Genomic DNA, 13,447 nt, shown 5'->3' with positions numbered 1-13,447 from the left:
TAAAAGTATCAAAGCTTTATTTTAAACAATTACATAAAGTAAGATTATAAAGGAATGTGACAGAGGTAAGCCAACCTATCTGGGATCACGATAAGCACCAGGCACCAGCAGGTATATAAAAATTAAGTAAGTTGCTCAATAATTTACACATACATATTATAAGTATTGAAAGTAATTTTATAATATAGAATCTTAAGCGAAGAGAACCAGTCTCCAAAAGGGCTGTGTGCCACATCTAGAAAGAGTCGAGCAAGAAGTGTCTGAATAAGACCATAATAATTACCTTGGAAGTGCCTGGAGCCCTGTGATGCCCACCATCCCCAACGCGTGTTTCGGCGCTCAGACTTCTTCCGAAAAAGTTTTGTTTAGTGAACAAACGATAATGAATGAACTTTGACATACAATGTGCTTCTTGGTGCCATTATTTGAATTCAACCCCTATAAATCAATTAAAAACCACATTAAATACAGTTCCTAGTCCAGGACCTTATTATCTATTTATCAGCAGCATGGAAAACCAACAAATTTCTCCCATATCTATAATACAGGTCGGATGATCTGCGGATCTCCAGCAGCTGGATATTCATGCTTCTTTATTGTGTATATACAACTTTACCAGACTAGCACAACTCTATTAATTTATAATTTATATTGTTTTTGCTGGGTAAGACCGTATTGCGCTTTTCTGCTCCCCAGCTCCTGTATAAAATTCTTGACAAATGGCATCACAAATCAAACCTTTTTTATTTGCAAAAAAGAAAAAAAATTATGAAAGTTTGACAACGCTGTAATTGTCCTGACCTGGAAAATCATATTCACAATTCACATTTACCATACAATGAATACCATAAAAGCAAACATTGACCGAATTGCGTTGATTCACTGCAGGTTTATATAGCACAGTAGGCAGGGGCACCATTTCAATTTTTCCAGAGGCAGCAGAAAAGGTAGAACTGGTCCTACATGCATGCTAAATATGGAGGGAAAACATCATGTGAATGGGGATTGATGCATCTCTATACTTTACATCATAATTAGGTCCCCAAGGAAAACTGCAGCATAAGCCTTTCCTGAAAAACCACAATGTGTCCGTAACTCCTTAAAATATCACACATACAAGAATACATGTAAATAGCCATATACACTCATTTACACACGGAAAATCACACGTAACAAACACAGTGTATATACACATACAGTGGGGGAAATAAGTATTTGATCCCTTGCTGATTTTGTAAGTTTGCCCACTTAGGTTAATTTTAACATTGAGAGATAGAATATCAAAAATAAAATCCAGAAAATCACATTGCATAAATTGTATAAATTTATTTGCATTTTACAGTGAGAAATAAGTATTTGGTCCCTCTGGCAAGCAAGTCTTGGTGGCAAAACCCCTGTTTTGCAAGCACAGCAGTCAGACGTTTTTTGTAGTTGATGATGAGGTTTGCACATGTCAGAAGGAATTTTGGTTCACTCCTCTTTGCAGATCATCTGTAAGTTATTTAGGTTTGGAGGCTGTTGCTTGGCAACTCAGAGCTTCAACTCCCTCCATAACTTTTCTATGGGATTAAGGTCTGGAGACATGCTTCTTTTTGAGCCACTCCTTTGTTGTCTTGGCTGTTTGTTTTGGGTCATTGTCTTGATGGAAGACCCAGCCACGACCCATTTTCAATATCCTGGTGGAGGGAAGGAGGTTGGCATTCACGATTTTATGGTGCATGGCTCCATCCATTCTCCCCTTGATGCGGTGAAGTAGTCCTGTGTCCTTAGCAGAGATACATCCCTAAAACAATGTTTCCACCTCCATGCTTGACAGTGGGGACAGTGTTCTTTGGGTCATAGGCAGCAGTTCTCTTCCTACAAACACAGCGAGTTGAGTTAATGCCAAAGTCCTCAATTTTTGTCTCATCTGATCACAGCACCTTCTGTCAATCACTCACAGAATCATCCAGGTGTTCATTGGAAAACTTCAGATGGGCCTGCACATGTGCATTCTTGAGCAGGAGGACCTTGTGGGCACTGCAGGAATTTAAACCTTTACGGCATAATGTGTTACCAATTGTTTTCTTGTAAACAAAAAAACCCTGTTTGGGAGAGAAGAACAGACAAATCGCGGCGCCCTAAGTGCGTAAACACAATATTATAGTCTTTAAAGGGTGCACAATTTTATGCACTCACCTAATAAAAGACTAAAATGGCTCTGAGATACTTTTCAATATACAGGGCTTGCAGCTTGCCTCGGGTGGATCCAAGGGAAAGAGACAGAGTAAGGCTCACACAGGATGAGTAATTCAAGAAAAGCACATCCAGCCCATGAATGGCAGCGCTTCCCAGGACTCACATCCAAAGATGATATTTTATATTTTTTTATTTCATAACTAGAAATAGAAGAGATACAACACGTTTCGGATACAGTATATATCCTTCTTCAGGTATCATAAAAACACAGTACAAATCCTACTAGTATAAAATTCAATTACACTTATATATAGTATCAAACCTTTTATCCCAGCCTCAGAAACTTGATTTGTGTGGACCAAGTTCAGGAAAACACCCACTGATTGATACAGCCTTGTTAACATTTATGCAAGAAAGAGAGAGAAAAAAATAAATAAAAAACAACCTTTAAACTCTCTCTATGATATCATTCAATCGATTTGGAAATAATGTTCCCAAACGATATATCCAAAACTTTTCTTTCCTGTTTAAAAGAGCATTCCTGTTTGCAACTCCAGAGGGTATCTGCTCCACTGGAGTTACTTTTATGTTAAAAATGTTATTATGTTTAATTAGCAGATGCCTTGAGAGACTATGTTTTAAAAAGCCGTTTTTTGCTCTATTTCTGTGGCCATTAATGCGGGAGCGCAGTGTCTGTACAGTGCGTCCCACATATTGCAAACCACAACTGCATGTGATATATGTATATGTCATCACATGCAGTTGTGGTTTGCAATATCAAGTTTCTGAGGCTCGGATAAAAGGTTTGATACTATATATAAGTGTAATTGAATTTTATACTAGTAGGATTTGTACTGTGTTTTTATGATACCTGAAGAAGGATATATACTGTATCCGAAACGCGTTGTATCTCTTCTATTTTTAGTTATGAAATAAAAAAATATAAAATATCATCTTTGGATGTGAGTCCTGGGAAGCGCTGCCATTCATGGGCTGGATGTGCTTTTTTTAATCAATTGTTTTCTTGGTGACTGTGGTCCCAGCTGCCCCCTAGGTGAGATTTTGCATGGTGCCCCAGATCGATGTCGATTGACAGTCATTTTGTATTTCATCCATTGTCTTACTATTGCACCAACAATTGTCTCCTTCTCACCCAGCATCTTATTTATGGTTTTGTAGCCCATTCCAGCTTTGTGCAGGTCTATGATCTTGTCCCTGACATCCTTAGAAAGCTTTGTGGTCTTACCCATGTTGTAGAGGTTAGCGTCTGACTGATTAATTGAGTCTGCAGACTTGAGTCTTTTATAAAGGTGGCTATGTAAGACAGCGGTCTTTAAAGGGAACCTGTCGCCCCCCTCAGGCGTTTGTAACTGAAAGAGCCACCTTGTGCAGCACAAATGCTGCATTCTGACAAGGTGGCTCTTGTCATGATCTCCATGGCCAGAGAACTAGCATAAGCCTCTATAGGAACAAGCTCTTGGAAGATGCAACTGCACTGACCATGAACTAAACCTACCGCATCATCTAGAAGTAGCCAGGTAGCATGTCCTACTTTTTATCCCTATATGCCCAGCGCCGGCCGGAGAACTAAATAATGCTAGCAGAGGGAAATATAAGACCTGACTCACCTCTAGAGAAATGCCCAAAAAAAGGAGACAGAGGCCCCCCACATATATTGGCGGTGATTTTAGAAGAAATAACAAACGCAGCAGGAAAATAGTTTTAGCAAATTTGAGGTCCGCTTTCTAGATAGCAGAAGACAGAAAGCATACTTTCATGGTCAGTAGAAAACCCTAACAAAACACATCCAGAAATTACTTTAGGACTCTGGCATTAACTCATAATACCAGAGTGGCAATTCCTGATCAACAAGAGCTTTCCAGACACAGTAACGAAACTGCAGCTGTGAACTGGAACCAAAATACAAAAACAAAACATGGACGAATGTCCAACTTATCTAGTAGATGTCTGGGAGCAGGAACAAGCACAGAGAGGCTTCTGATAACATTGTTGACCGGCAAGCATCTAACAGAGAAGCCAGGTTATATAGCGACACCCAGATCTAATCAGAACAGGTGAACAGGGAAGATGATGTCACAAGTTCAATTCCACCAGTAGCCACCGGGGGAGCCCAGAATCCAAATTCACAACAGTACCCCCCCCTCAAGGAGGGGGCACCGAACCCTCACCAGAACCACCAGGGCGATCAGGATGGGCCCTATGAAAGGCACGAACCAGATCAGAGGCATGAACATCAGATGCAGTGACCCAAGAATTATCCTCCTGGCCATATCCCTTCCACTTGACCAGATACTGGAGTCTCCGTCTGGAAACACGGGAGTCTAGGATTTTTTCCACAACGTACTCCAACTCACCCTCAACCAACACCGGAGCAGGAGGCTCAACGGAAGGCACAACCGGTGCCTCATACCTGCGCAATAACGACCGATGAAAAACGTTATGAATAGAAAAGGATGCAGGGAGGTCCAAACGGAAGGAAACAGGGTTAAGAATCTCCAATATTTTATACGGACCGATGAACCGAGGCTTAAACTTAGGAGATGAGACCCTCATAGGGACAAAACGAGAAGACAACCACACCAAATCTCCAACACAAAGCCGAGGACCAACACGACGGTGACGGTTGGCAAAAAGCTGAGTCTTCTCCTGGGACAACTTTAAATTGTCCATCACCTGCCCCCAGATATGATGCAATCTCTCCACCACCGCATCCACTCCAGGACAATCCGAGGATTCCATCTGACCGGAGGAAAATCGAGGATGGAACCCCGAATTACAGAAAAACGGGGAAACCAAGGTGGCAGAGCTGGCCCGATTATTGAGGGCGAACTCCGCCAATGGCAAAAAAGCAACCCAATCATCCTGGTCAGCAGACACAAAACACCTCAGATATGTCTCCAGGGTCTGATTAGTCCGCTCGGTCTGGCCATTAGTCTGAGGGTGAAAAGCAGACGAAAAAGACAAATCTATGCCCATCCTAGCACAAAATGCCCGCCAAAATCTAGACACAAATTGGGTTCCTCTGTCAGAAACGATATTCTCAGGAATACCATGCAAACGAACAACATTTTGAAAAAACAGGGGCACCAACTCGGAAGAAGAAGGCAATTTGGGCAGGGGAACCAAATGAACCATCTTAGAAAAACGGTCACACACCACCCAGATGACAGACATCTTCTGAGAAACAGGCAGATCTGAAATAAAATCCATCGAGATGTGTGTCCAAGGCCTCTTAGGAATAGGCAAGGGCAACAATAATCCACTAGCCCGAGAACAACAAGGCTTGGCCCGAGCACAAACGTCACAAGACTGCACAAAGCCTCGCACATCTCGTGACAGGGAAGGCCACCAGAAGGATCTTGCCACCAAATCCCTGGTACCAAAAATTCCAGGATGACCTGCCAACGCAGAAGAATGCACCTCAGAGATGACTTTACTGGTCCAATCATCAGGAACAAACAGCCTATCAGGCGGACAACGATCCGGTCTATCCGCCTGAAACTCCTGCAAGGCCCGCCGCAGGTCTGGAGAAAAAAATAATGACCAGCGCGCCTGTCTAGGATTCAGGCGCCTGGCGGTCTCAAGATAAATCAAATTTTTGTGGTCAGTCAATACCACCACCTGATGTCTGGCCCCCTCGAGCCAATGGCGCCACTCCTCAAACGCCCACTTCATGGCCAAAAGCTCCCGATTCCCAACATCATAATTCCGCTCAGCGGGCGAAAATTTACGGGAAAAGAAGGCACAAGGCCTCATCACGGCGCAGTCAGAACTTTTCTGCGACAACACTGCCCCAGCTCCGATCTCAGAAGCGTCGACCTCAACCTGAAAAGGAAGAGTCACATCAGGCTGACGCAACACAGGGGCAGAAGAAAAACAGCGCTTAAGCTCCTGAAAGGCCTCCACAGCATCAGGGGACCAATTAGCAACATCAGCACCCTGTCTAGTCAAATCGGTCAATGGCTTAACGACATCCGAAAAACCAGAAATAAAGCGACGATAAAAGTTGGCAAAGCCCAAAAATTTCTGAAGACTTTTAAGAGAAGAGGGCTGCGTCCAATCACAAATAGCTTGAACCTTGACAGGATCCATCTCAATGGAAGAGGGAGAAAAAATATATCCCAAAAAGGAAATTCTCTGAACCCCAAAAACGCACTTAGAACCCTTGACACACAGAGAATTAGACCGCAAAACCTGAAAAACCCTCTTAACTTGCCGGACATGAGAGTCCCAGTCATCCGAAAAAATCAGAATATCATCCAGATACACTATCATAAATTTATCCAAAAAATCGCGGAAAATATCATGCATAAAGGACTGGAAGACTGAAGGGGCATTAGAAAGACCAAAAGGCATCACCAAATACTCAAAGTGGCCCTCGGGCGTATTAAATGCGGTTTTCCACTCATCCCCCTGCCTGATCCGCACCAAATTATACGCCCCATGGAGATCAATCTTAGAGAACCACTTGGCCCCCTTTATGCGAGCAAACAAATCAGTCAGCAACGGCAATGGGTATTGATATTTAACCGTGATTTTATTCAAAAGCCGATAATCAATACATGGTCTCAAAGAGCCGTCTTTTTTTGACACAAAGAAAAAACCGGCTCCTAAGGGAGATGACGATGGACGAATATGTCCCTTTTCCAAGGACTCCTTTATATATTCTCGCATAGCAGTATGTTCAGGCACAGACAGATTAAATAAACGACCCTTTGGGTATTTACTACCCGGAATTAAATCTATAGCACAATCGCACTCACGGTGCGGAGGTAGTGAACCCAGCTTGGGTTCATCAAAGACGTCACGATAATCAGACAGGAACTCAGGGATTTCAGAGGGAATAGATGATGAAATGGACACCAAAGGTACGTCCCCATGAGTCCCCTTACATCCCCAGCTCAACACAGACATAGCTCTCCAGTCAAGGACTGGGTTGTGAGACTGCAGCCATGGCAATCCCAGCACCAAATCCTCATGTAGATTATACAGCACTAGAAAACGAATAGTCTCCTGGTGATCCGGATTAATACACATAGTCACTTGTGTCCAGTATTGTGGTTTATTATTAGCCAATGGGGTGGAGTCAATCCCCTTCAGAGGAATAAGAGTTTCCAAAGGCTCTAAATCATACCCACAACGATTGGCAAAGGACCAATCCATAAGACTCAAAGCGGCGCCAGAGTCGATATAGGCGTCAGTAGTAATAGATGACAAAGAGCAAATCAGGGTCACAGACAAAATAAATTTAGACTGTAAAGTGCCAATGGAAACGGATTTATCAAGCTTTTTAGTACGCTTAGAGCATGCTGATATAACATGAGTAGAATCCCCACAATAGAAACACAACCCATTTTTCCGTCTAAAATTCTGCCGCTCGCTTCTGGACAGAATTCTATCACACTGCATGCTTTCTGGCGTCTTCTCAGTGGACACCGCCAGATGGTGCACTGGTTTGCGCTCCCGCAGACGCCTATCGATCTGAATGGCCATTGTCATGGACTCATTCAGACCCGCAGGCACAGGGAACCCCACCATAACATCCTTAATGGCATCAGAGAGACCCTCTCTGAAGGTAGCCGCCAAGGCACACTCATTCCACTGAGTAAGCACAGACCATTTACGGAATCTTTGGCAGTAAATTTCAGCTTCATCTTGCCCCTGCGATAGGGACATCAAAGTTTTTTCTGCCTGAAGTTCCAAATGAGGTTCCTCATACAGCAAGCCCAAGGCCAAAAAAAACGCATCCACATTGCGCAACGCAGGATCCCCTGGTGCCAATGCAAAAGCCCAGTCTTGAGGGTCGCCGCGGAGCAAGGAAATCACAATCCCAACCTGCTGTGCAGGGTCTCCAGCAGAACGAGATTTCAGGGACAAAAATAGCTTACAATTATTTCTAAAATTCTGAAAGCTAGATCTACTCCCTGAGAAGAATTCCGGCAAAGGAATTCTCGGCTCAGATACCGGAGCATGAATAATAAAATCTTGCAAATTTTGTACTTTCGTGGTGAGATTATTCAAACCTGTAGTTACACTCTGAAGATCCATTATTAACAGGTGAACACAAAGCCATTCAAAGATTATAAGGAGAGAGAAAAAAAAAGAAAGACTGCAGCATAGACAGACCGGCAAGTGATCCAATCAAGAGCACAGAGGAAAGAAAAAAAAAAAAACTCTCAGCAGACTTCTTATTTCTCTCCTTTCTCAGCCAAGGATTTTAACCCTTTAGTGGGCCGGTCAAACTGTCATGATCTCCATGGCCAGAGAACTAGCATAAGCCTCTATAGGAACAAGCTCTTGGAAGATGCAACTGCACTGACCATGAACTAAACCTACCGCATCATCTAGAAGTAGCCAGGTAGCATGTCCTACTTTTTATCCCTATATGCCCAGCGCCGGCCGGAGAACTAAATAATGCTAGCAGAGGGAAATATAAGACCTGACTCACCTCTAGAGAAATGCCCAAAAAAAGGAGACAGAGGCCCCCCACATATATTGGCGGTGATTTTAGAAGAAATAACAAACGCAGCAGGAAAATAGTTTTAGCAAATTTGAGGTCCGCTTTCTAGATAGCAGAAGACAGAAAGCATACTTTCATGGTCAGTAGAAAACCCTAACAAAACACATCCAGAAATTACTTTAGGACTCTGGCATTAACTCATAATACCAGAGTGGCAATTCCTGATCAACAAGAGCTTTCCAGACACAGTAACGAAACTGCAGCTGTGAACTGGAACCAAAATACAAAAACAAAACATGGACGAATGTCCAACTTATCTAGTAGATGTCTGGGAGCAGGAACAAGCACAGAGAGGCTTCTGATAACATTGTTGACCGGCAAGCATCTAACAGAGAAGCCAGGTTATATAGCGACACCCAGATCTAATCAGAACAGGTGAACAGGGAAGATGATGTCACAAGTTCAATTCCACCAGTAGCCACCGGGGGAGCCCAGAATCCAAATTCACAACAGGCTCTTTTAGTTGCGCTCCCTGCACATGCTGAAATAAACGTTTATAAAATGCGCCCCTCATACCCTGAAATCTCCAGGGAGGCAGGTATTTTCTTCCTAAGCCAGACGCCTCCCAGCCGTCACTCCGGACCTGTGTGCACTGGGCACCGCCTCCTCTTGCTTCATTATCGTCCCCGGCGCCTACGTTGTAAGTACGAAGGGCAGCGCAACTGCGCATGCCTGAAAAAAAAACCTTAATGCGCAGGTGCCGGGGACGATAATGAAGCAAGAGGAAGCGGTGCCTGACACGCACAGGCCCGGAGTGACGGCAGGGAGGCGTCTTAACCTACCCTTAAAATTATAGACTGTTCGTGTCTTCGTCTTACAAAATCAGCAAGGGATGAAATACTTATTTCCCCCACCGTACACTCTACTTAATACACTTACTGCTACTTAATTTCTCATGGAGTCTCCTGGAGCACTTAAGGCCCTCAAAACTATGCCCCATCCAAGAACAGTTACCTAAAGAACTCCCTGGTCGGTAGGAGGAAGACAAAGTACAGCACTGGAGAGGAGGATTGTTACATGAGCAAGCTCATTATCCTGAGCCTTGCAGACACTGGAGCTCACATTCTGTCCATTTCTTCCATCTTAATGGCCCCTGGTAATAAGGACTTAACTCATAGACTGAACACGTGCTATGTCTCAGTCTTTCCTATCTCATTTAAAACATGACTAATATTCCTCAGTGGCCTCAACAATCATACTGCTAAAAGAGGATTGTGCTGCCCACTGAGAGATAACTCAGATTACCTCCTGAAATGAGAGGCTCAAGTCACCTTTTGACAATGCAACCTGAAAGGAAGGACATTACAGTGCTTCAAACTTGACCCCCTAGTCACTCAGTTAAGAGCTCTTTTTTCTCGCTTGTCCACATCTGATTATATACAAGCTTGTTCACTCACATACCGATGCACCCCAGGCCTGCGAAGATCAGAAATGAGGGTGGACATCTCAGCTGTCAACAATGGCAGTGATTTTGTCGACATGGAGTGCAATAAGAGTGATTATTTTTAAGACTTCTTCAATACTATAAAAGAAAGAATCCTGCACTGCTGCAACACCTGAGCTTAAAAATCCACTGTGTGTAATTACCACACTAAATACACTGCCCTTTCGGATTCACGGGTCCCAAACCCTGTAAACAATTGCATAAATCTATATACTAAAGAGAAAAAAGGGTGGCTCTCAGCGTTTCTAAAATCCAATCTTTATTAAGACAATTTAAAACATCTTCAGCAGGGGGGTGTAGAACGGGAAGAAAAAAATCGGATGACAGCCGTTTTACGCTCCCTTGCACTTCCGTCGTGCGATTTACGTTCTGTTACGTTAAGCCAGAATTAGTTTTTTTTGTCGCCACTACATTGAAATAAAATGCTATAACGGGCGATCAAAAGATCGTATCTACACTAAAATGTTGTAAATAGTGTTGAGCGATACCGTCCGATACTTGAAAGTATCGGTATCGGAAAGTATCGGCCGATACCGGCAAAGTATCGGATCTATTCCGATACCGATACCCGATACCAATACAAGTCAATGGGACTCAAGTATCGGACGGTATCCCTCATGGTTCCCAGGGTCTGAAGGAGAGGAAACTCTCCTTCAGGCCCTGGGATCCATATTAATGTGTAAAAGAAAGAATTAAAATAAAAAATATTGCTATACTCACCTCTCCGACGCAGCCTGGACCTCACCGAGGGAACCGGCAGCGTTGTTTGCTTAAAATTTGCGCGTTTACTTCCTTACGTGAAGTCCCGGCTTGTGATTGGTCGCGTGCCGCCCATGTGGCCGCGACGCGACCAATCACAGCAAGCCGTGACGTAATTTTAGGTCCTTCAGGATTTTAAAATTACGTTCTGGCTTGTGATTGGTCGCGTCGCGGTCACATGGGCGACGCGACCAATCACAAGCCGTGACGTCACGGGAGGCTGGACACGCGCGCATTTTAAAATGCGCGCATGTCCAGCCTCCCGTGACGTCACGGCTTGTGATTGGTCGCGTCGCGTCGCGACCAATCATAAGCCAGAACGTAATTTTAAAATCCTGAAGGACCGAAAATTACGTCACGGCTTGCTGTGATTGGTCGCGTCGCGGCCACATGGGCGACGCGACCAATCACAAGCCGAGACGTCACGGGAGGCAGGACACGCGCGCATTTTAAAATGCGCGCGTGTCCAGCCTCCCGTGACGTCACGGCTTGTGATTGGTCGCGTCGCCCATGTGACCGCGACGCGACCAATCATAAGCCAGAACGTAATTTTAAAATCCTGAAGGACCTGAAATTACGTCACGGCTTGCTGTGATTGGTCGCGTCGCGGCCACATGGGCGGCACACGACCAATCCCAAGCCGGGACTTCACGTAAGGAAGTAAACGCGCGAATTTTAAGCAAACAACGCTGCCAGTTCCCTCGGTGAGGTCCAGGCTGCGTCGGAGAGGTGAGTATAGCAATATTTTTTATTTTAATTCTCTCTTTTACACATTTTTACATTAATGTTGTTTCGATACCGATACCCGATACCACAAAAGTATCGGATCTCGGTATCGTAATTCCGATACCTGCAAGTATCGGCCGATACCCGATACTTGCGGTATCGGAATGCTCAACACTAGTTGTAAATAAAAAGATCAGCTCGGCACACAAAAAATAAGTAATCTCCCAGCCCAAAATCATGAAAAATGAAGACAATACAGGCATTGTAAAATGGCGCCATTTTTTTTTACCAAAGTTTGGATTTTTTTTCACCACTTAAATAAAAAAGAACCTAGACATGTTTGGTGTTTATGAACTCGTAATGACCTGGAGAATCATAGTGGCAGGTCAGTTTTAGCATTTAATGAACATGGTAAAAAACAACAACTGTGGAATAGCACTTTTTTTGCAATTTCACCGCACTTGGATTTCATTTTTTTTCCAGTTTTCCGGTACACGATATGTTAAAACCAATAGTGTCGTTCAAAATTACAACTTGTCGTGCAAACAACAAGGCCTCAAATGACCATTTTGACAGAAAAATAAAAAAGTTATGGCTCTGGGAAGAAGGGGAGCAAAAACTGAAAACACAAAAATGGAAAATGGCCCGGGGGTTATGGGGTTAAATCAGATTTTTTTTTTTGTAAATTGTACTGGAAAATTAAAATCTAATACTAAAAATGAAATATTGAACTATTTAAGATATTAACCCTATTGGAATTTTCCTGATTGTAAACTTCAATACATGATGTCTGATTTCCTTTTTGCAGGTGACAACTCATGCAAACCTTCGCCATCACCAATTGATTTAGTTTTTACTTACCCAGACTCAGATGAATACTCTGTAATAACCTGTTCAGCATTTGTTACAATGGCAACATGCAATGGCGAATGTGAAGAAGCTAAACCAAGGCAAGCTTAAAGTTAGAAATACAGATTAAAATAATGTTCATACTGAAATGGCACTGTGAAAAAAACATGAAACCTATAAAATATTGGTATTTGTTTGTTAGTAATTTAAGGCAAGCTGATAGTTAAAATATTCCAAATCCTTGTTTTGTTGAAAGACTGGTTATTAATTCATGCTACTTTAAAATGTATGATAAGACCAAGTGAGATCCTTGTCAATCATCCAGGACTCATCTTGATAACTATTTAGTTTTTGGGTATATAACTTGCCACACAAAGGCACCTCAGCAAAAAATAAACCTAAAGCCTTATTCTTCTCACAACAGTATTTGTGTACTTAAAGGGGCAGAATTAGTGAAATTTCTGCTGAGTCTAGAGAGTCCAGCTAGACCGTTTTTTCCCAACACTTGTTTTTTCTGCTCACACAGTGTGAGGATTGTTTCCGTATACTACTAAAATCGCCCCTTCTTTCTCACCATTAGAAAGTTAACAAGCTCAGATCCAGCAGTTTACCATCATTCACTTTAACAATTACAATTGCCAATTCCATTACCACTTCCTTCTGTCATAGTAGCTGTACCATCACCCACTTACCTTTTCAAATTGGTTATTGAAAGTCATCTATATACAGTATAGACCAAAAGTTTGGACACACCTTCTCATTTAAAGATTTTTCTGTATTTTCATGACTATGAAAATTGTACATTCACACTGAAAGGCATCAAAACTATGAATTAACACATGTGGAATTATATACTTAACAAAAAAGTGTGAAACAACTGAAATTATGACTTATATTCTAGGTTCTTCAAAGTAGCCACCTTTTGCTTTGATGACTGCTTTGCACACTCT

The 13,447-nt window shown here is 42.8% G+C and overlaps 1 protein-coding gene across 1 annotated transcript in view; it reads left to right on the top strand.

Annotated features, from left to right (window-relative positions):
• Nucleotides 1–13,447, top strand: part of MUC19 (mucin 19, oligomeric) — a 763,086-nt gene that overhangs the window by 737,766 nt on the left and 11,873 nt on the right. The window contains exon 58 of the mRNA XM_077264813.1: nucleotides 12,457–12,598. Coding sequence (XP_077120928.1) covers nucleotides 12,457–12,598 — 142 coding nt within the window. The remainder of the gene's footprint in view (nucleotides 1–12,456; nucleotides 12,599–13,447) is intronic.

Source organism: Ranitomeya variabilis, chromosome 5 (genome assembly GCF_051348905.1).
Source record: "Ranitomeya variabilis isolate aRanVar5 chromosome 5, aRanVar5.hap1, whole genome shotgun sequence".
Lineage (NCBI taxonomy): Eukaryota > Metazoa > Chordata > Amphibia > Anura > Dendrobatidae > Ranitomeya > Ranitomeya variabilis.
Note: the sequence above shows the minus strand (reverse complement) of the source record. Positions and strands in the feature narration are given on the sequence as shown.